The following is a 24,129-nucleotide window of genomic DNA, read 5'->3' as shown; positions in this document are numbered from 1 at the left end:
AGTAGACAGTTGGATAGACAAGCGGATAGACAGACAGATGGATAGGTAGACAGATATATGGGTGGATAGACAGACCGATGGCTGTAAAGACAAATAGACAGATGGATACAGATAGAAAGACTAGCAGATACGCAGAAAGATAAATAACAGATAGACAGAAAGGAAGATATACAGTTAGATAGACAGACAGGTGGGCAGATAAATGGGTGGATAGACAGATAAACAGACAGATGGAAAGACAGTTGGATAGATAGATTGACACAAATAGATAGATGGGCAGATAAACAGACTGAAGGATAGATTAAATAGATACACAGGTAGACAGACAGCTGGATAGACAGATAGACACATAGAAGCATGGATAAACAGACTAAAGGTTAGACAAATAGATAGACAGACAGACAGATAAACTGAGAATCAAAAAGATTTAGGTGTACTGCACCATTTTGATTAGTGTTTTGTTTGTGAAAGGATCAGAGAAACAGACAGGAAATGATTAATGAGCTCTTTGAAATTCATTTTATGAACATTTGGCTAATTCATTATGAACATAAACACTGCATAATTGATCCGAGCTCAAGTAGTCCTTTTCCTCAAATGGGGTGTGGAGAACCACATGGAGAGACCGGGACAGAGTTTGTCAAGCCTCTGTGGGAAACATTTTTATTTTAGCCAAACCAATGTGACCTTAGTGATGGAATGTACAGCTGAAGCCATCATACTGTCAGAGAGTCGAGTTACAGGAAGAACCCGGCTCGATTCTCCCATACCACAAGAGTCAGAGTAAGCTAACCTGCACCAACCTACTGTTTATTTTACAAACCATTTGGAATCATCTTTTTTTTCTGGGAACATATATTTGATAAACAAAATCATCCTGCAGACGCCATGTTTCTGCTGATCGGTGTATCACGAATCATTTGATTCAGATCGGGATTTCAGTACCCCCTTCCCCCAAACCCCCAGGAAGCCGATGCTCATATCCCCAATATTCAGTTCTTCAGGTTATTACAGACAAAATCTGTCCCAGTGTTATTACAGCAACCTAGAAAGGACGTTGATTTTAAGACGCTTCATCCACTGATACAGTATATTTGCTCAGATCGGAATTTCTCAGTCTGTATAAAAGCACCTGCCAAATGATCATATACAGACAAATAATTTATTCCTCAAGGATCGTTTACATCAGGTCCTGTCAGGGAGAATTATGTTGCTGTAAGCGATGTACAGATATTTAATCACTGTACCGTAGGTTGGGGGAGTCAGAGTTCCAAGGTGCACATTCATCACAGCACTTGGCTGCACTTCCCCGGACACAACCTCCGCTGGATCCTCACCTTCATCCTGCTCTTCATCATCGTCTGTGAAATAGCCGAGGGCATCGTGTCCGACGGGTGAGATTCATCTGTCTGTGTATCTCATCAAAACAAAATCGATTTCAATAGAAATTATTAGTTTGTTTTTCTTGTCAGTTACGCACATCGTCTTTCCTTTTCTTTATGAAAATCATCATCATCTTTTTCATTTAAAGCTATGTCTGTGTGTATACATATATATTAATTAGTGATGTAACGATTAATTGCATTCAAAATAAATGTTTTTGTGTAACATTATAATGTTCTTACACTAATTTTTTATCAAAGAAAATCAATGTGGAATAAAAGTACCAATACTTAGTATGCATTCATTAATATAATTATGTATGAATTCAAATCTTGACAATGAAATAATGGAAAATCATTCATTCATTCATATTCTATTGTAAATGTTGATGTCTAACACTGTTTCTCTCTCTCTCTTTCTCAGGTTTAATCAGTCGGTCCACCTGCACCTCTATATGCCATCATGTTTGGCCTTCATGGCCGCCATCACGTCAATCATCTACTACCACAACATAGAGACCTCCAACTTCCCCAAACTACTGATGAGTGCGTGCCAGCCTTATAGTGTCTTTTGCGTATCAAGAACAGAGTTTTCTGTTACTGTGATGCGAAATGCCCATTTAATTCATAACTTTCTAAAGTGTGATGCAAAGCCTCATTAACTGTAATTACTGCAGAAGCTTGCTTCTTTTGAAACAATTGAACTCAGTCATCTGCATTCACACAGATCCCATTTTACTAAAAAACGGCTGCATTGCGGTGCTACAGATTAATGGTCCTTGTTTGTTCAGTGCTGTTTTCCAACTGCTGTTTCGTTTCCAGGCTAAAAGAGTTTTTCCACAATGACTTCAAATCATCCGAACGTTGTCTAGACGAGAGATTGAAGTCACAGCCCTGTAATCACATACCTCGACTGCAATATTTTTGCGGACGGCAGGACATTTTAAAGAGACTAACCGTATTTATCATCCTGTCTCTGAACATCTGGAGTGAGAAGCCATTTTAGCTGTGCGGAACCAGCGGAGGCCGATGCTTTTGGTGCTGAGGTGTATAGAGAATGTGATGTTATTTATCATTATATGTATTTTTTTTTCTTCCTCAGCTCTGCTCATTTACTGGGTTCTGGCGTTTGTCTCTAAAACGATCAAGTTTGCCAAGTACACAGAGCACGGCATCGGCCTGAGACAGCTGCGTTTCGGCATCACAGGTTTACTGACGCTGCTGTACGGCCTGCTGTTGGCCGTGGAGATCAACGTCATCCTGAGGAGGGTAAATGATTGTGTGTCTGTCATTTGTATTCCCGGCCATCGATTCTCCATTCTCCATTTTGATTTCTCTTATTCTTCAGCCTCTAGCTGTGATTTTCTCGCTATATATTGCAGCCTCGGAAAATACAAAAGTCTGATCGCGTCTCCGACAGATGAGACCTGAATCCTATCCCGTCTTTAATCTGGATTGTGAAGTTTTCTCTGTCGGAAAATAGTATTTTTCTCTCCCACTTGTTGTTTCAAACCCCGATGACGTTTCCCTTCTGTAAAACATGAAAGGAGATATTCAGTCGAGTGTCCAGGCTGCTCTTTTCCATGCAGTGAAAATATATTTGTGCTTCTGAACTCCAGAAATGACAAAATGCGGTTTTGAATTGAAAATAAATACGACTGGTTTAATTATAGCCATGCATCTCATTATAAATGCGGTGTTAGCTATGAAATGAAATGGATCACATGTTCCACCAGAGGATGTTTGTGTGCAATATCTTTGTACTAATGTAATTAATTTTGAGATATCATGGGCCAGTTATTAAAAAGGGGAAAAAAGATTAATTGAAATTCTTAGTTAGTTAGTTAGTTATTACACTGTTTGCCTTTGCACGTGTGAAGCATATCAGTTGGTTTTATGATTTAAAAACCTTTTTAAGATACCAATATTTTCAGAAATATGTATATAGTTTTCATTTTTATAATATATGTTAATAATCCTAATGTAATATCATTAATAGTATAATATTATAATTTTGCATTTTGTAAATGGCAATATATATAATATTTTGTGTAATATAATGTAATATAATAGTTTGAATTTGCAATAATTTTAAAGTCTTTTTTAAATTAAATTTGATATTTATAATATTTATAGAATGCCTGAAGCGAGTCCAGACACAGTTTGCCTTTGTGTTTTTTCGTCAAACTATATGACACTGTGAGAATTATGAAAGGAAAATCACTGTTTTTAAATGCTGCTCTTCAATGCAGAGAGTAGAAACATCGCTTTTTCTTTCGTGTGCAACTGGAAGACTTTCGACAGTGTTTTCTCTATTTTTCCACAGCGATATATGTGTTTCGCACACCCCACCGAAGTGAAGCCCCCGGAGGACCTACAGGACCTGGGGGTTCGATTCCTGCAGCCGTTCGTGAACCTGCTGTCCAAAAGCACATACTGGTGGATGAACACCTTCATCACCGCAGCACACAGACGTCCCATCGATCTGAAGGTCATCGGCAAGCTACCAATCGCTATGAGAGCTCTAACTAACTACCTGAAGCTCCGCGAGGCCTTTGAAGCTCAGAAGGTACGTTATAAGAATATATATAGTCATATATTCTTTCATTACATTTTACCTTTTACAAAAAAGGGACTTTAAAGAGTGCATTGCTAGGACGTGTTACTAATGAGCAAAAGAAGATTTTTATGGGGTTCTAGACCTAAATACAATCAACAAAAATCAAAACAGGTGGGTTGACAGGTATGATTAGGTCTTCAAAAGTATGGAAATGTTAACACCAGAAATAAAAATTGTAATCTGTTTGAGGATTTTGGCCTGCAAATATACAGATAGGCTAAAAGCAGAAGCAAAATAAGCAAAAAATATGGGAATGACTGGAACCAGAACTGCTACAACGACTACAAGACATGCTAAAATTTTACTAAATTACTGCTAATATAATATTTCATAAGTAATCCTCTGAAGTCTGGCTGTGTAAATGATGTCACACACACAAAAAACATCTGCGTGTCTGTTCTCTCTGGGTTTGATGATGAAGATGAAAAGTCACATACGTCACAAACCACAGGAAGACAGATGTGGAAAACCTCTTCAGTTTCATGTCTAGAGCGTACGTGTCTTCAGAACACTCTTGTTTTTTATTCTCTGTGAATGCAATGACCTTTTGACCCTCAGCGGGGTGAAGGACTTCAGCCTCTCTGTTCTCGTGGGAGTAAAGAGCATGCTGTGTGTGTGCTTACGTGCCTGTGCGCTCATTTCCAGGTAAACGGATATCGTGAGAGTTCAAATCGTGAGAGTTTTCACGAGCGCAGTGTGACACCGGTCACGTCTCGTGGTGAACTCTGTTAGTAATAAATGCTAGATATGATGGATTCTGTTCTTTAGTGCAGCAGTTCGGGATTCGTGTCACATTCGTGGGCAACACCCATCTAATCAATTCCCAAATGATAAAATCAATCCCTGTCGTACGTTTTTCTTCACTTAATAAAAGAAATGCACTAATGTGCTCACAGGGAATGTTCTGGCAAGGTTGTCTCAAAGTTATACACAAACATTCATCACAGTTTTTTTTTTTATCTAAAACGTTGAGATAAAAAAACTGAATATTTTGACTTCCTTCTTTGAATACGTAAGGTGCATTCATGAAAATCTTGGTTCTATTCACATCTGCCTTTACTTTTCTGTTACTTATTCAGAGGCCTCAAGGCATTCAGCCGCAAGGGCCCAAGTGGATCTGGACGGCTTTGAGACAGGCTTTCGGAAAACCTCTTCTCCTCAGCATCACCTACCGTTTCATGGCAGACCTTCTCGGCTTTGCTGGGCCGCTCTGCATCTCCGGCATCGTGCATCATCTCAGTAAAGAGAACCACACCATTCAGCCACCGGTAACAACATTCAATGTCCTTTGCGCACATCTGAGTCATAGAACATATAGAAAACAAACAAGAATAAAGGCAGATTTTCGGTCGGCCCGAAAGTAAAAGATGCTGGAATTGTATTTTTGTGGTTGTCTTTTGTTCTCTGAGGTATTTTGAGCGTAGAGTTAGAAAGCGTTGGAGTGGGAGACTCGCTTCTGGCCATGGCTGCATCTTTTCATGTAACATTTTCATCTTGTGTTACAAAGCGTTTTATCGTCATGCCGCCGTCATCAATTATTGAAAAGTTTAACAGCGTAACTGTCTGGCTCTCGGATGTCAGATGTTGGCCTGTTTGGATGTCTTTGTGTGATGTAATCCACTTCACCACATGTAGTTAGCGATGGCGAGACACTGTTATGAGGCATCGACAATCCACATTTTTTTTATTATTTATGGTTATGGCATTTCCAAAGGTGGCTTTTAAAGGAGAAAACAAATAGCTGCGATATCGTTCAGGCTCTGTACAATCTGTATTGACTTGTCAGTGACAAACTTTTGTATAGTGGTGATTAAATTTGCTTTATTATTTCATAAATTAAAAATGCAGTGAGAAGAGTTATTGTTTCTTTTTCATTGGTTTAATTAGATGAAATTGTGGATTGGTGACAGGATAGTACCATAGTAAGGAAAGACTTAGTTAGTAGCATTAACTGAGTAACAGTGTGGTCAAAACCTCTCACTAGAGGAAGTCTTGGCTAACACTAAATGTGTATTTCAGGTGAAGCACCTCGGAATCTACTTCATCTCCTCCCAGGAGTTTCTCGCTAACGCCTACGTCCTCGCTGTTCTCCTGTTCTTCGCTCTGCTCCTCCAGAGGACTTTCCTCCAGGCCTCCTACTACGTTGCTATCGAGACTGGAATCAATCTGAGGGGAGCCATTCAGGTCAGCGCTCAGTGACCGTGTTATAAATTGAATGCATTGCTTCACTAGTTCCTTGAAAAAGGTAATCTGATTACGTTACCCAACGCTGTAAATAATATGATGTCGGGTTTCACTTCCAGACAAAGATCTTCAATAAAATAATGCGTCTCTGCACCTCCAACATGTCCATGGGGGGAATGACAGTGGGCCAGATCTGTAACCTCGTCGCTGTGGACACCAATCAGCTGATGTGGTTCTTCTTCCTGTGTCCCAACCTGTTCGCGATGCCAGTTCAGGTAAATCCTCTCACGAGGTCCCTTCCTCCATAGGGGGGAACGCTTTGGGGAATATTGGTGGAGTTTGTGAATGGGCTGTGAGTCACATGTTTCAGTCGCTTTGCCTTGTTTGCCTCAGAGAAGCTGTTTTAAATAGATATTCCCTCATATGGGTTTATCTGGGATGTTATCTGTGCTTGACCCACTTAGGAAGAAATGTTGCTTTCAAGTCCAACATGTCCAGTCCCAGCAAGAGTCAAAGTAATTCTGAATTAAAATCTGATCTTAACTTAGATTTAGACTTATTAATCTGCTTTCTCATAGGGTGTGTACGTTTTTAATTTAGATGAGTGACTGCACAGATCACAAACCTTACACTGGAAATGGAGGGAAATGCAGCAAAACTGGTTAATGTGTAATAGACACCCTCTCCCCCCTTTTACTTTGTTTTCCTTTTTGTTTCAGTTTACTTTTCAATGCATTGTGTTTTTGTTTTTTCATTTTACTGTTTTTTACTTTTAGTTTTTGTCTTGTTTTTTTGGCTCTGTTGTCTTGTTTTGTCTTCTTTCGTTTGCTTTGCTTTTGTTTTGTTTTCGTTTAGTTTTTTGTTATGTCTTTTGTTGTTTTGATTTTTTCTCTTTTGTTTTGCACCGTATTGTTTTGTTCTTGTATTTCTGTTTTTTTTTATTGTTTTTTGGTTGTCTTGTTTTGTCTTTATTTGATTGCTTTGTGTTGTTGTTTTGCTTTGCTTTATTTTATAACTGTGCTGTCATTTATACTTTTATATTTTTATTTGAGCTGTCTTCAATGAATTTTTTTTTTACTGTGATTCATCTTTTTATTTTTTTAACTTCATTAAAATTCACTGGGAATGCAAAACAACACATCAGTGCAAATATAAATGTTATCAAATATCAATCAAATACGCAATTACTCAATAATGAAAAAAGAACGCCCCCTGTTTGTTGTATTACTGGATGTAATCTTACGCAAATGTAAAATAAATGACCAGTATATCAGTCAAAATTTCAACAAGATTCCTCATCAGACTGACTCTTATCGCTGAATGACATGACACGAGTTGGTTAATGTAAAAACGTTGCAGTATTCTTCACACTCCTGCTGCTTTTGAACATGTTTCTCCTGAGAGCAGGCAGTGTGAAATGTCAGATACCTCTGCAAGATCTATTTTTAGTCTTTGTATAACAGTATTTTTGTCCTCAAAAGCCTGTGTAAAATGGAGTGTCACTTGTAGAAATCTGTTTCTTTGTCAGTGGGGCTCTTGAATGATAAGTGTTTCACTTATGCTAAATAAAAACGCATTCATTGATGGCGGAGTGAAAATTCAATAAGCCCCATAATTAAGTCATTTAATTGCTCTTGAAGTAATGACGGTCCTAGAAATCTTTTGTTGTGAAACACATTGTTTATACACGAACACATTTGAATTTCACAAACAGGAAGTCTTCAGACTAGGAAGTTGAAGTCCCTATACGTTTTGCATGGCACGTACTCCACTCTTGGGGTTGACTCGTGGACCGCCTTTGTGCAAATCTTGATTAGTTCCCTAAGGCACCTTCTTTATTTTCAATGAACAACAATTTCTTTTCTCACTTACTGCACATTTAATAATCTTATGCTCAGATTTTCCATTATAATATTATTATACATTTGTATATTTTGTTCATTTTTCATGTTGCTTTAAACAACTTGCCAGTTGAACACATTTGCAGAGATACTTTATAATAATATACATTTTAAAGTTATATTTTAATTAAAAAAATTATAATCATATAATAATTAGTAGTAGTTATATATATATATATATATATATATATATATATATATATATATATATATATATATATATATATATATATATATATATATATATATATATATATATATATATATATATATATAAAGTAAACAATTTCCAGGTAGTATTTTAATCATTTTAATGCTAAAAAACATAATCATACAAAAAATGTGCTTTGAAAATACAGCTTCTTTTGGTATTTTATGAAGGAAAATCATCACTGTGGGGTCCTTGGCATCAAAAATAAATTATGCAAACCCTGCACTGAGCTTTCCTGATCATAAAAATACCAGGCAGTCTTCCATAAAGCTTATCTTTAATCACTTACTGTGACAAATGTCCTACTGGATATAAAAGGGTAACATTTTCCTCTGGGTTTCAGATCATAGTAGGAATCATCCTCCTCTACTACCTCCTGGGAATAAGTGCCTTGATAGGGGCCACGGTCATCACCCTCCTGGCTCCGGTGCAGTACTTTGTGGCGACCAAGTTATCAGATGCACAGAAAAGCACATTGGTGAGCTCCTTTGCTTTGTTTAATGTCTTAACCAAATGACATTCGTGCAGGAAAGCCAGAGCTTGTGCAACCTGTCAAATATCGAGCCCAAATAAGACCCAGGAGATTTTAGGAGCCTCTAGCATTGTTGCTAATGTATCATTTATGCGCCAGGAATATTCCAGCCAGCGGCTGAAGAAGACCAATGAGCTCCTGCGGGGTATCAAGCTCTTGAAGCTGTATGCCTGGGAGCACATCTTCTGCTCGAGCGTGGAGGAGACCCGAGGCAAAGAGCTCACCAGCCTGCAGACCTTTGCCCTCTACACCTCCATATCCAGTAAGATCATTCACCGTTACCTCAGATAATAATAAGACCATTTTTCAGTCAATATTGGTTAAAACTGTGAGCAATAGCAAATTTGGCAGGAACATGAAAATGCGAATCTCCCAGCTGGCCAAATTCACACAGTTATCACTGCCTACAGGCATCACTGCAAATAGTCTCCAAATGTAGCAGATTTATTTGACAAAATCGAGTGTAAAACTTCCATAGAAAATCAGTAGTGTTGATATTTATGATACCAACACTGCTCTATATCTTAAGTGATTTGTAATTATATCTGTTCAGTTTAAAATAGCTGTTTTCTATGCGAATACATTATAAATGCCAGCATCAAAAGAAATTAATCACAAGGGATTTTACAGAAAGCACATTAAAAGTGTGCAAAGCGTCTACTTTTAAGGTTTCTAGAGAATAAAAATTTGGTTTGAAATAGCGTTACATTGTCATTCAGTGACACAATACAATATTTATGTACAAATATAAACAACATGCTTATTCTGACTTGAAGAAGCATATTATATGTTAATTGTAGGTTGCAAAAAATTACATATTTGTGCCATAAATTGATTTTTGTTGCAAATATGCCTGACGATTGACATTTTAGTAAATCAAAAAACCAAAACAAAATTGCAATTATTTTTAAGCAAAAAAAAAAAAAAAAATTATATATATTTATATATTATATCGGATATATTATATCCAATATTTAAAAGAAAAAAAAAAAAAAAAAAGCTACATATTTTTTTAAATAGAGGTAAGATATACAATCTTTAGCAAACATGAATAAATCTCTTTAAAGGCACTGATTTAAGTCAAGGTTACACCACAAAGGCCTCGTCTCTCTCATCTCTTATCACTGCATTTTTGCCGCATTAGCAGTAATACAGAAGAACTGTGTTGCTCAGCAGGAGACTCGGGGTTCACTGCTTTCTTCCCTACTGATTTTACTGCAGAGGATCAATGAAGTCGTGTTTCCCTTGCAGAAGATCCACAGGTTTCAATTCCTGACTACTTGAGCACAGAACTCAAAGCATATAATCAGTCGGATGATACTTTTATCTCGTCTCTGGAAGGAACTCGTCGACTGGAATGAAATGGAGTTGTAAATGCGTTTCACAGCAGAGTAATGCTCATGTCAGCAGGTGACCGCAGGTGGTTTCTCCTGAAAACAGAGCTCAGAATCTGCTCGAGGCGAGAGATGGTGATAGTTACTACTGGTACTGGTTAAATGTCAGGCACGCTTCGGTCAATATAGAACAAAACTCCCATACAAATATTGATTTTTAACTATTCATTTGAAAGCGTTTAAGACAGAAAGATCATGAGCTCAGATGTTATTAATAGCTGGCATTGATCACCCGCTCCCCCGAAGCTTTGTGAAATGATTGATTGAATCAAGACGCTTTTCTTAGACTTTTTAAATGTTCTGTGTGGTCATTTTATGTAGCTATATATTTTATTTGTTATTTTTTTAATTTTATTATTTGTTTTCATAGTGTTTTAAATTGATTTAAAAGTAACAGTAAAGACAGTCAGGGTTTTAGAGGCCATTATTTTGAAGCCCCGTGAATCAGATATTGTCGGTTGCTATAGAAACATTTTGAGATGTGCGTCCAGGATTGTACGTGCACTGTGAAATAAGCTTTTTATAACGTTATTTCAGCAAAAGACACTACATTTATCCCACAGCTGTTGATGTTTCCCCACTGAGAGATAGGAGCTGAACTTGGATGCCCCGAGAGGCGTTTCAAAGATGGCCGCCGAGCGACATGAATTGTCTTAAAGAGACTAGGGCTGCGTTTTTACTGATCCCACACTTTTCAACAGTAGTGTATATTGTTAGTAAACCATTATATTTTAAATAAATGCTGTTTTTTTAACCTTTTATTGATCAAACAATCCTGAACAAAATATTAACATTGATAATAAATATTAGAATGATTTTTACTGAAAATTAAGCTTTTTAATCATAGGAATTAATTCCGTTTTATAATGTATTCACATAGAAAACAGCTCTTTTAAATCTAATAATATTTCACAATATTACATTCTTGCTAAATTTTTGATCAAACAAATGCGGCCTTGATCAGCATAAGAAATGTTTTTAAAAGCCATTAAAAATCTTGCTGATTCCAAGCTTTTTAGAGGCAGTGTGTGCATACACACACACACACAGTCTCTTCATGGCCTTCAAAAATGTAAAAAATAGTTTCATTATGAACGTGTAGTATATATATAAGTATATACGTGCTTTCAGTAGCTGAGGTAAAGAGAAAGCCACCGTTCTGTCAGTAATATCTGGATAGAACTGGGTCAACAACACGTGTAAGCGAATGCCAAGGCATCTCTGAATCAGGAATGTGTTTGCTTGTCAACGTGCGTTATCTGTGTGAAATACCTCTGAGATTTGTAGTTATCAGCTATGAGGGATTGCAGGGAATGTCGGGGTTTAAGCTGGTCCACGGGGTGCTAATTAAAATCTGAACAGACATTCATGAGTTATGAACGCAGTCAAGTCTCGTTTGCCTTCATTTAATGGAACGTGAAGGTGCAGATTTGTGAAAACGATAGCGCTAACAATCAGATCCGTTCCTGCTGCCAATAGGATTTATTTATCGGCAATTACTTAATAGCATAAACTGATATCTGCTGATTTACTTTCGACCAACTTTCTTCATTAATTAGCGAGACTGAGGCATGTAGTCGTCAGCAGCTCCTTCTCGAATGTGCTGAAGTCTCTTACTCTGAATGTAGATCACTTCCAACTCAAGCTGTTCACAAGAGAGAGGGCATTAATGATATTGCACTTTCCACTCTGTAGTTTGGAAGCTAGAAAGCTAGTTTTCAGGGCTCCCTACACACATACATTCATTGATTTATTTGATTTGATTGATCGACGTACTTATTGAATTATTTTATTTATTTATTTACTGAACGGATCCATTTACTCAGTTATTTAATTATCTTTTATTTTTTTTCTACATATTTATTTGACATGTTTTTTTAAATGTAATTTAAATTATTTAGCAATATATTTTGTATATTTTTATTTTATACATTATATTTTATATATCTTTAATGTGATTAGATTTTATTTACCTTTTAAAATAAAATTTACATTTATATTTTTGAGAAAAATTGTTTGTCTAAGGTGGAACTGATAAATATTAGTAATAATAACCAATTAATTGCATATTTTTCTGAAATTAATCGTGATCATTTATTTAATGCACTTTTTTTTCTCAGTTAATTAATTTTATTTAATTTTTTATTATACTTTTACATAAAAATACTGTTTAGAAATATCTGCATTGTTTTCTTAAATTTTTCTATAAAAATAGATGGTCGAAATAAAATTCATGACAAGGTGAAAAAGATAAATATACATATAATATGTCATAATGAGTGTCATACAGTATATGTTAAAAACAGATAAAACATAGATTACAGTACATTTTACACTAAAGTAAAACTTATTTTCTCTCTTGGGAAATGAGTTTCTCCACAGCAACATTGAACAAGTATGTTAAAAGTCCTCTGAGCTTTGTATCCAAGTTAAAGGCAAAATATATCATGTTTATTGGTGTCTGCTGAGCCATAGGCCTTGGCTTATAATACTGCTGCATCATTGTCAGTGTTATAAACAGCTTGTAATGAAATCGCTTGCTCACCTGGACACTAGAGGGATGCGAAACAGCTCTACTACATCTCAATAAGTGTTGACTACATAGTAGACATATATGTGCATTGTACTGGGACATTACTACTGCTGCTATTCTATCAAGTGACAGCACATGGACACGTGGATAGACAAAGGCACAGTTGGTGAAACGTACTGTTTTGTTTGTCTTCACAGTATTCATGAACACAGCTATTCCCATCGCGGCGGTTCTCGTTGTAAGTATGAACCACATACTTCAGGTCTGTTTTATTACCGAAGCTATAAACCCATGCATAAGTCGAAAGCCCCCGTGTGTTTGTTTCAGACGTTCGTGGCTCACGTTCACCTGTCGGACGACGCAGATCTGTCTCCTGCCGTAGCCTTCGCCTCTCTCTCGCTCTTCCACATCCTGGTCACTCCTCTCTTCCTGCTGTCCAGCGTCGTCCGCTCCACCGTCAAAGCCCTGGTCAGGTCAGTTACAAACCAGTTATACTGAATATTAAGACTTATGTCATAGCAGCAAACTAGCTTTGCGATCAGATTCTTTAAAAATACAATAATTTAATATGTACATATATAACTACAAAAACATGCATGTATAAAATATGTTTATATATTAAACACAATTTTAAATATAATATCAAATATAAGAAAATAATATGTAAATAGTTTCAAAATATATACTGTATGTGTGTATTTTAATATATATACGTAATAAATAAACACAGTACAAATATATAATGTAAAAATATATATATATATTTTGGACGCGATTAATTGCTAATTTTAATTTATTTTTTAAAAACAGTTTTGCATATGTGTTTATTTTCCACACTTGGGTGATAAAAAAAGGATACGGATAAAGGATACGGATTTATTAAAGGATATAATGCAATATAATTATTCATGTGCATTGTTATACATTATATCTTTTCATAAATAATTATAACCAAATTTAAACTGCATAGTGTAACGATCGACTGATAAGCGTTATGAAGTATTGACTTTAAAGTCTCAATCACAATTTTAAAGAAAAAAGCTCAGAACAGAGAGAGATTGATTAATTATCTTTTTATTAAGTGGCAGAAAAGATATTCCATAGCAACTACCTTTATAACATTACAATTACACCAAATGACTTGATGAAGTATCAATCAAATGAAAGAAAATGTAATAGCAAAGTTTGCATAAAAGCATGCATGAAAACTTTGAGATACAATAGGTTTATAGGCTTAGCATTTAACTCATGTTTTCCTTTTTTATAACGCATACGTCTTCTGCACCAATTACACGGTATAATTCACGTCCAAATCTGCGCGTGTTTTTTGAGATAGCAGTGGCTCTTCATATGAAAGTGATTCACGGCCAACAAGGCTAGTTCAGGGTTTAGATCTAATTAACCACCCAGGGATGTAATGAATGGTCCCCATGTGTTTGTCGTGTCAATGTGAGATAAATCACGTCACATCAGCCGCGCGCCACTTCTCCTCGCAGAAGAAATGTGTCTCGGGTTCAGACTCGTCAACCCAGCCGCGTGGAACACATTTAGAGAGGGAAGGCTGTATTTATAGAGCGCAAGCAGGTCATAGATCAGAGCTGTCTGGAAAACACACCACATGTGCCACCGTTCGCAATATATGACACCGACTGGCTGCTAGCGATCGACATTTCTCATGATAGCATCAGCTGTTTCCAGTGACTTTACAACATCATATGCTTGCAACAAAGCTTTCTAGACTAGAGAATAATATACAGACTTCTCTAAGTCTCGCTTCAACTCCGGATTTATTTCCTTCACGTTAGTCCATGGTTGTACTTCAGACTGTTCGGAGTTGAAAGTCGTAGAGACTGAATACGGCGTGACATACTGTACTGTTTTCTTCTGGCCAGTGTTCAGAAGCTCAGCGAGTTTTTTTCCTGTGATGAGATTGGAGGTGAACAGGAGCCTAGAGCGACTGTCCTGCCCAATTCGACCAATCATAACAAGTATCAAGCCCTGGTGAGTCAAGTCACTTCACTATAATGGCAGATGAAATGTAACAATGTGACCCCAAAGGAAAAAAAAAACCCCAAAGTATTTATTCAATAAAACTTATTACTGGAAAAATGACCTTTAAATCTTAATAAGTAGATAAATTATTATTCAAAATTAATCAAATAATTAATCAAATAATACATTTTATTATAACTAGATTATTTTCATTTATTCAGTAAATATGTAAATTGAAGTGACCTTCTATCTGGAGTTGATGTGAATAGATAATGTAAAACAAGCTAACAAAATATATAATGAACTACATTATTTACATAAAAAGATTTAATAATTCATACATTGTGTCAATTTATTCAATAAATACTTATGCTTGATGTCTGAAATTTAATACTTAATGTGAATAAGACAAAAAATTTAATTAATGAACATATACTTAATTTATTACTTAATGTAATGTATTAAATCATTAATTGAATTATTCAATAAGTTAATTGAAATGTGTAACTGAAATTTGTTTGAAATAAATAAATAGTGACCATCTGACTGAAATTATTTAATTGCTTCATAGAAATTATATTTTCATTTCTGTAATTTCTTTTTTTTTTTCCCCAATTTCAGTTTATCTGCTTACCAGGGGAAAACTGATTAAATGTCAAATGTAATTTTTGACATTAATAAGCCTTAATTGGCCACTTTCAGCAATCCAGCCATAAGAATCTCAATATTGTGTTATTTTTATTCATGACTGTGACTATACATCATTTATGTTTGTAGTATCACAGCACTGGTCGGCACGGAGAGGCTAGCTCTGTTAAAGCTTCATCAGATATGTTGTTTTTCTCACCTCTGATAAAGCCTCTGAAGGTGGTGAACCGTAAGCGACCCGTCAGAGAAGACTGGAACAGCTTCGCCCTTCAGAGCGAGCAGGAGGATGAGCCGCTGGCGGTGGAAGATGAAGATATCTGCATCAAGGTGAGACCAATGCCAGTTATTTCTGTACTCAGCCAGTAAACAGGAAACTGAGAGCCCATTATGAATGAGGATAACAGTCGGTCTCCTTTGTGTCTATTCCAGATCGCGAATGGATATTTCAGCTGGACTGATGGAACCCCAACCTTGTCCAATGTGAATATTAAGATTCCTTTTGGTAAGTCCTGTCGAAAAATACATCTACACGTACTGTAGGTGGCGCTCATGTTGCTTTCAATCTGGCTTGTGGTATTTCCCGATCCCTTCTATACGGATTTAAAACATACAGGGACAGTTTTACTAAACCGCGCAAATTAGCGAAAGAGAGCCAATCCAAAACGGTGCCGATGGACATGGAAATTTCCGCAGGAACAATAATGACGCAAGATCTTGTCTTAACGACCAACATAATTTACAGAGTGCGGCGCAAATAAAGAATATAGAAATAGAGTACAGAACGTAAATCGCATTGCGTGATTCTTTTTAATATTCTCCCCCGTTAACTTTTGCGTACAAATAGGAAACTCAAACGCATATTTGAAAAAAAAAAACTTAATTCGTCACTGCGCGCTTTAAGCAAAACCATTTTAAAGACAGTTCGCGCTGGCACAAGCAAAATAGTTACCCATAAATTAAAAATCTCACGACATTCCAAACTTACGTGGAACACAATAGGCTGCTCTTTTCTATACAATAAAAACACAGATGGTTGCTTATGCTGTCAAGCTCTAAAAAAGGTTCATACAGCTTGTATTGTACTTATATATTCCGAGGCCAAAAAGTAATTTTGTGTGTAGAAACGATTGAAATTGAAATCATTATTTGGCGAAAAACACAGAATTTTCCATTTAGGTGACATGTTATTTGAACATACTATGGTTTTGTTGCTCCGTGAAACCCATTTATCTTGATTCTTTCATTCGTTGCCTCTGCAGGTCAGTTAACTATGATAGTGGGCCAGGTGGGTTGTGGGAAATCGTCTCTGTTGTTGGCCGCACTGGATGAAATGCAGAAGATCTCCGGCACCGTGATGTGGAACAGGTGAGAATGCAGAATTTTTTTAAGCTCGGTACCACAACAGTAACGGCATGAAGAGCAATATTGCTGGAGTCACTTTCAGAGTGATTTTTTTTATCATACAATTATCATACTGTGAGTCAGTGGTGACCCAAAACAGTCTGGTTACATTTGGAAATACTTGAGGGTGAGTAAATTATAGAATAAAAATATAATATATGAATATTCCTTTAAGATTTGAGGGAGGAATATTCGTCAGGATTTACTGAAGGCATGCAGTGAAGGTTAGCGCTTATTTTCGCACCTGACCTTATTAAATACGCATTTGCAGGAGTTTCCCTTTGAGATGGAAAATGTATGGGATAAGAGTATCAAAACCAATCAAGCTATGTGATTTATTAACGTTTGCGCTCTTCAAATTAATGGTATTTGCGCCATTATTTTACGCCCACAATAAGCATGTCAAAGCAGGTGGTAATTTGTGCCGCTCTTGGTAGAAAATCGTCTGGTTTACTACAAAATCACGCACATAATGTTCCCTTTCCATCTGCTCTTTTATGGAATAGAGCTCTAATGCTAATTTGCCCTATTTAGTAAATATGGCCCAAAAATGTTTACAGCTGTAGCTGACCGCTATCCTAATTATCGATGGAAATTTCCAAGTGTCTTCCGTTTAAAAGTCTGCTGAAACTCATTTAGAAACGCTTTTACAACAAACGTGTTGCATAAAAGATACACACGTGCATCCACGTCCCATTGAAGCCCTGAATGACAGCATGTGTCATAAGATGATTATCACTCTTCAAATGTTCATTTTCCCCTCACCTGTATTTCCTGGTTAAACACAGGTTTGTGCCGGAAAGGACGAAAAATGGGAATTTGCTGTTAATTGAAAAGCTCTAATCGAAGGCAGAAGCGGTCACCCTAATTTATACCCAGGCCTGGTTGAAATGATTGATGTGTTGACGGGACTGAATCCCATCCGTCCGCGAGAGCTCTCTGAACGAGAATAATGGTTTTCATAAAGAGCTTGAAATTGCTTTAATGATACTGTGGATGTTTTGGGGAATGGAAATTCTCAGAGTCGTTATTATATAAAGAATAAAATTGGCAAGGGGTCAGTTAAGTGAGGCTCTGTTTTTTTGTTTTGAGCTTATATAAGACTATTACGCTCGGTCTCTAGGTAATATAAAGTTGCTTATAGCGTTACCAGCTTTTGTTAATATTTCAAAGAAGATCTGAGGCTTGTGAAAAACACAGCAGGACCCTGTAAAGTAATTGGACTGCCGCTGGTATTGATTCCCAATTTTGTGAGCCGTTGGTTGACCCAGAAAAAAATCCAGATTGATTTTGGGGGAAAAACTAGAATTTTGGAAACAGGATTCATTGGAGTCATAATGAAGAATCAGATTTTCAATTTACTCTTTCAGAGCTCAAAACGTTCCTTGCTTGGAAAGAGAAAAAGAGCATTTATTAAAAATTATGTTTTGTTTTTCTTTTAAGATTTTTTTGGTTTTCATTTTTATTTTAGTTTAAGTTAGCTTTTTAATATCATTTTAAATAATATCATATATTTACTATAATTTTAATATAATATTTTAAATAATTTAATTCCTGTTTTCAAATCTTTCGACCATTATTTATTTACTTATTAACTTAAATATTTTACATTAGTAATTTCTTTATTTTTTTAAGGAGCTCATTTTGGTGATATAAATTAATTAATAATTAATATGCAAAATAAATGGCTAGTTTACAACATGAAAATTCTGTCAATAATTTTTCACCCTCACGTTGTTCCAAACCCATAAGACCTTCCCTACATATATTACGAATTGGCAACTTCATGCAAATTCATATGACCTTGCTTGAACGATATGTATGAATCGTCATTTAGCAAAATGAGGTCTTATATTAAATATGCACGAATTGCCGTGAAATCAGACTGGACCTTCTGTCATCTTCAGAACATGAATTAAGATATTTTTGATGAAAACCCTCCATAGACAGCAACACAACTGAAATGATCCAGGTCCAGAAACATACTAAAATGCATCAATAAACCTCAACTTCAGATTTCAATTTTCAATTACTCAGCCGGTCTTCTCCCACAAGTTACGTCTTCCGCTTTCAACACTGATTACGACACATACCTTCTTAATGACCGAATTTCCATTTTGTGGGTGAATGATACAGTATATACAGATGTGTAATATTTTTAAAGTTTGTCACATGACCCGAAGTGTCAAAGGTTGTTGCGTCTGGCCAGTCACGTGCAAACCGTTTCAGCAGTGCGGTCGAAATGAAAAAAAGTGACAGATCACCTTTAAAAAAGATCATTGCAATAACAAGGTCGTAATGTGCCAGCGCTTCCCACAATGGCTCAAATGTCAGCAGATCAAGGGCAACAAGGCTGTTGATGTGCACCAGAAACCCTCTATACGTCACACTCATCTGACCTTCAGGGGTCAAAGAGAGGCTGGCAAGTTCCCATCCGCCATCATATCAAGTCCTCTTCACAAATTAGTCACCTGTTCGTCAGCCCGTGCTCTCGTATTAGCGATTACGATGTTGATTTGGTGCTAGCGGTTCGGGGGTCAAGCGCAGTACCGGAGGCCGTTTGTTCAAGTGCCAGTCCCTCCTGGCAACCACCAACCAAATGAGCCCCGAATCAAAGCGCCCACTTATGATAACAATGGGATTAGACAGACAATGCGGATCCACTTAAAGTGTTTTAGATTCAAATATAAAGGAGATGCTCCTATCTGTACTATAGAAGCATGATTTGGAAGCAGTCAGTGAAATGATAAAGCTACGTCTGAATCGAATTATCATCTCTGTCTGAAACAAAGGCTCTTTAAATGAGTTAAACTTGAATGATGACGCGTCTAGTTTAATAGCACAGATATTTGAAAGCAGAGCCTATAGCAATGCAAAGGCCATTTGTGTTTTCATACATAAAGTACCTGATCCTAAAAGGACATTTAGATCCCAAAGAATGACATGAAAGATCAATTGTGAAGATGAAGTTGTCTGCTCACGATAAACCCATTCATTTTATGGGAACCATCTCCAGTATGAAGTGTGTGCTATGTCTAAAAATAGACTACAGAGCCTTACAGCACACACAAAAATATTTCAAGCAGGTCAATTGTGGGTTTCGAAAATGTTTATACTAACAAGCACCAAATTTTACCATTTTAACTGGGTCTAGTCTAATTGGAGAGGAAATGGTTTTTGCGTGTAATTGTTCATGTTGGGTACGATGTTTTCTGGCTGATGATCAGAGAGTATCAGGCAACCTCTCTTTTATCTGAATCATTTATCAGAGAAATGGCCTCATGAATGACTCTCACGGCTTCTGATCTCTACACGTCATGTCCAAAACATTGTAAATAAACTACGTAATAGATAAGCTAAACTGTCTTTGATCTCTGATGGCTGCTGCTTGTAAACAGTTGCTTTTTCTGTTTATTTTTCCTTTTTTTTGTCTGGATGTTTTAAGGGCTCATGCACAGTTTATGCAATGTGCTAATAATTTTTTGTAAATAACAGCCAGAATACATGGTTTCAGAATTTTCTGTATTCCTTCAGTTTTTGTTTTTTTTTTTACAAAGAAGATGGCGAGAGAACTTCTTTTCTCAAGAATTTCGAGACAGCTGTTCATGTCAGCATTTAATATCCTAAACAGCACAAGTTAGCTGTTGCTTATTTCAGAAGTAGTAAATATAGTGTGTATATATTTTTTTTTTTTGCAAACATTTACTGCTACCACAACATTTGATGCTATTGTTACTTTGCAACATCACAAATATTAGTTTTAAGCAGTCCTTGGAGATAATAAAATAAAAAAAATTATTTAATAAAATATTCATTCTTATATAATTAGTTCTATTGTCACGTTTGGTGGTTTGACGCAAGGAGCACTCGAGAAGAGAAATAAACTTAAACAGGAAAAATAATCTTCTTAACGGGAAAAATAAATATATATATGAGCGAGCAAGCAGGCAGGACATAAAGCACATAGGTAACCTCGTCGATCAGACCTTGTGAACTCAAAACACACAGGACTTAAATACACAAGGAAATTGACTCAATTAACAGGGAGCAGGTGAAGACAATTATACAATTAACACGAAGGGAAGGTAGAGCACAGAGAGCACATGGCACGAGACAAAAACAATAAACAGAGTCCAGAGACGTGACATATAATAATTATTAAAAAGTATTTCATATATTAATTGTAATGTTTAATATTTAATGTAAAATCTAAATATGAAATTACATTTAAATGCTATCGTATTTAAATTTAAATTGTATTTAGAGTTCCAGTTAAAAAAAAAAAGATTATAATTTCATAAATAAATAATACTATAGCAGTATGATTCATCTTTGAGTTTTATTTGTGTGTTGGGCGCTTATACCGTAACATATTGTTAAGCTTAGCACCTCTCTACAAATATCAGTCATCTTTAATAACACATGGTGGTTAATTACTTCTCGCAGTATGGTGTCTAAAAATCACCTTCCTAGAACCGCATGCGTCATCTGCTTTCTTGTGTGGATCGACAGATTACTTTACATTCCTAATAAAACAGTCCCTAAGAAGGGATAACGAATAATGGTCAGAGATGTTTCTGGTTCTTCTTTTTCCAAGTTTGAAAGCACAAAGCTTTAGAGAGACTGCAGCAGAAAAGCTCTCATTTATATTCCTGTTGACCTTTCAAGGGCACTATTGTTTTGTTTTGCTGATTTCAATTCTGTCAGTGGCACGTTACGGACTTATCTTGCCTTTCAGAATCATCAGCATACAGTTATTACCGATTTTAACTCGGATTTGTGTTTGATTTTTTGTTTTTTTTATCAGAATCTGTGCACATAAATATCTTTGTCATGTTAATTTCTCTTCCTTGTTGAGTTCTTATTTTCCTTGTGTTCTTGTGCAGACTGCCCACTCTGGATGATGAAGGAAATGAAAGGTTGGTTCTTTTGTCTTGCAGAGCTGCAAAACACCAACATAAACATTTAGCGCGTCCTGCAGAGTGTCTGTTAATTACCGTGAGCACGCTGAGGGTTTGTGGACATGTCTTGTCATGCTGTGCATTGATGCTTTGCTCTGTGTTTGTTGCCATTAATCCCTCAGCTTTATGATAATAACAACGAATACAAATACATTTACTATTCAGACATCTAATATTGTTTTAGATATCTGCCATTACTGTAGCTTTATTGCTGGAGATATGCTGGAGATTTTTTTATGATTTTATTTAGACTGCCCACCTAGACAACATGAAAAATCATAGTTCAAGTTAGTTGCACAATTATGTTTAAACGGCAGAGAGCAAATTATTTCACCATCTAAGACACCTTGTTTTTGGCAAAATTCTCAAACAATATTTAATGCATTTTTCATGGAAGTACAAGAATGCATTGGGTCAAACAGTTTGCATGAAAGAACATGAATATATTCAGAATTGATAAACATTCAGGGTTCTTTCATTTTGAGCTTAAATGTATAAAGCATGATGATTGGATATATATAGTGCATTCTGTGCCATAATTTTTTTCTCTTCTTAATTCTTATTTAAAATCACCTCAGAAAAGCATTTGTTTTTAATAAAAATGAAGGAAATAAACAAAAAATAAAGTATTGGTAGGGATTAGGTGTAGGGAGGGTTTATTGGCATCTATTTAATAATTTGAATTAAAATGAACATTTACACTCAATAAGTTGCATACTGTTTTATACTGTACTTTAGTACTAAAGTGCAGATAATTGCCACTTGCAATAAATAGTATAAATACCAGAAAATGCTATCTGCAATTAAATAATGCTGGCCGAATGCATCGTTTTATGGACTCCGGAAATCAAATGTAATGTGCTTAATTTTTCAGATTTACTTGCACAAAAACAGATTCCTTCCTTCTTCAGGAAGTAGCGCAGTATTGTAATGCATTACTTTTGAAAGTACTTTTCCCTGAACACTGGTCACCCAGACAAAGCTTGTCTCAAATTGTTAAAAACACCGCATCCTGCAATGCCCATTTCGAGGAAATTGCGTCTAGTCTGGCTGCTTCTAGGTTTTGACACAATTGCTTTGCATTTTTTGGTCGCTTTATTACATGGCAAGTGGGGAGAGGACAGGAAATGACACCACCTGGATTTGTGTCGCTTTGTATGTGCGCGACATGTTAGCATTTACACTAGCCGCTAAACCACGCCTCCAACAGAGACAGCTGCAGTTATAATGGCTTTCTTATCTGCTGTAATGGGTCGGCTCATTTGGTTCGTCTGTTAAATACATAAACTCTGTAGGGAACAGCTCAGGTATTAGCTCTTTGGAGGACCATTAAAAAGCAGGCGACAGTTGGTGCTGGTTATAAAATGTAATACCGTCCCCTCCGTCATCAATAAAACAGCGCGCGAGTGTGTAAGTGCGTGAGTGCGTGAGTGTGTGCAGGTGTCTGTCCTCTTCTTGGCACTTGAGCTGGAATGGCAGCCAAGAATAGACATCTCTTATTACTGTCGGTGGCCATCACTATGTCATACATTACAAAGCCAAGGTGTGTTATTACCGGACATAAAAAAAAAACTAAAAACATCTGCTATTTCATTCAAAAAGCTATTTGAGTACTTCAAAAACGCTGCCTGTTATCTAGAAATTGTGTGATTTTCTTACTACTGGATTTTTTTATTTGTGATGGGCAGTTTTTCCAATAAAGCTCGACAAGCAATCACAATCCGTTCTCCTCACGGCTCAAACAGGAAATGGTGTTGTTAGCAGGATGCCTGGAGAATACTGCGCAGTATACACTCCATATATGTTTACCGTTTAAGTATGTATGCAATACTGTACTCGTTATGCAATAGGAAGCATTTTAAACTGTCACATGAGCGAGTGACATTCGCGATCCAGTTATTTAATCATGTATTTATAAAGTATGTATTTATTTAAAATAGTATGCTATTCTAAACACAGCCTTAAATTGTTTCATAATCTCTCATTAACAAATACTCCCGATCTTTTCCTGCCTTGTTATCAAGGTCAGCATGACATTATATGTCCAAATACTCAATAGACAAATCCATAAAGGCTAGTTCTCACTGCACTTGTCCCTATATAAAGCTTCATTGGTTCAGCTGCACTGCATTGCGATTGAGCCATACATGATTACACAGCACTTCTCCAGCCTCCTATTACATGGCATCAGCAGCAGCGCTTCGGGTTTAATGTGGAGCTGAGAGAGATGCACTGCAGAGGTCACACTTGTCTGTGTAAATGTCTTTTTATGATGCTTCAGGGGAACCTTTTAACGTGATATTTATGTATTTGTGCTTTCAGCCCCACAGATGCAGCTGCAGATGGAGATATCAGGTGTGTATCACACAC

The 24,129-nt window shown here is 36.4% G+C and overlaps 1 protein-coding gene across 2 annotated transcripts in view; it reads left to right on the top strand.

Annotated features, from left to right (window-relative positions):
* Window positions 1-24,129, top strand: part of LOC122331105 (ATP-binding cassette sub-family C member 8-like) — a 48,183-nt gene that overhangs the window by 4,604 nt on the left and 19,450 nt on the right. For both annotated transcript variants that reach the window (XR_006248130.1, XM_043228562.1), the window contains exons 3-19: window positions 1,253-1,394; window positions 1,807-1,928; window positions 2,485-2,651; window positions 3,709-3,951; window positions 5,082-5,270; window positions 6,022-6,186; window positions 6,306-6,461; window positions 8,642-8,776; window positions 8,930-9,092; window positions 12,955-12,995; window positions 13,085-13,230; window positions 14,650-14,758; window positions 15,608-15,724; window positions 15,827-15,899; window positions 16,657-16,762; window positions 21,685-21,717; window positions 24,082-24,114. Coding sequence is in view for 1 of the 2 variants with exons in the window: in XM_043228562.1 (XP_043084497.1) it covers window positions 1,253-1,394; window positions 1,807-1,928; window positions 2,485-2,651; window positions 3,709-3,951; window positions 5,082-5,270; window positions 6,022-6,186; window positions 6,306-6,461; window positions 8,642-8,776; window positions 8,930-9,092; window positions 12,955-12,995; window positions 13,085-13,230; window positions 14,650-14,758; window positions 15,608-15,724; window positions 15,827-15,899; window positions 16,657-16,762; window positions 21,685-21,717; window positions 24,082-24,114 (2,140 nt within the window). In the remaining variant the exon portion in view is untranslated. The remainder of the gene's footprint in view (window positions 1-1,252; window positions 1,395-1,806; window positions 1,929-2,484; window positions 2,652-3,708; window positions 3,952-5,081; window positions 5,271-6,021; window positions 6,187-6,305; window positions 6,462-8,641; window positions 8,777-8,929; window positions 9,093-12,954; window positions 12,996-13,084; window positions 13,231-14,649; window positions 14,759-15,607; window positions 15,725-15,826; window positions 15,900-16,656; window positions 16,763-21,684; window positions 21,718-24,081; window positions 24,115-24,129) is intronic.

The sequence above is a fragment of the Puntigrus tetrazona genome, chromosome 25 (genome assembly GCF_018831695.1).
Source record: "Puntigrus tetrazona isolate hp1 chromosome 25, ASM1883169v1, whole genome shotgun sequence".
Classification (NCBI taxonomy): domain Eukaryota; kingdom Metazoa; phylum Chordata; class Actinopteri; order Cypriniformes; family Cyprinidae; genus Puntigrus; species Puntigrus tetrazona.
Note: the sequence above shows the minus strand (reverse complement) of the source record. Positions and strands in the feature narration are given on the sequence as shown.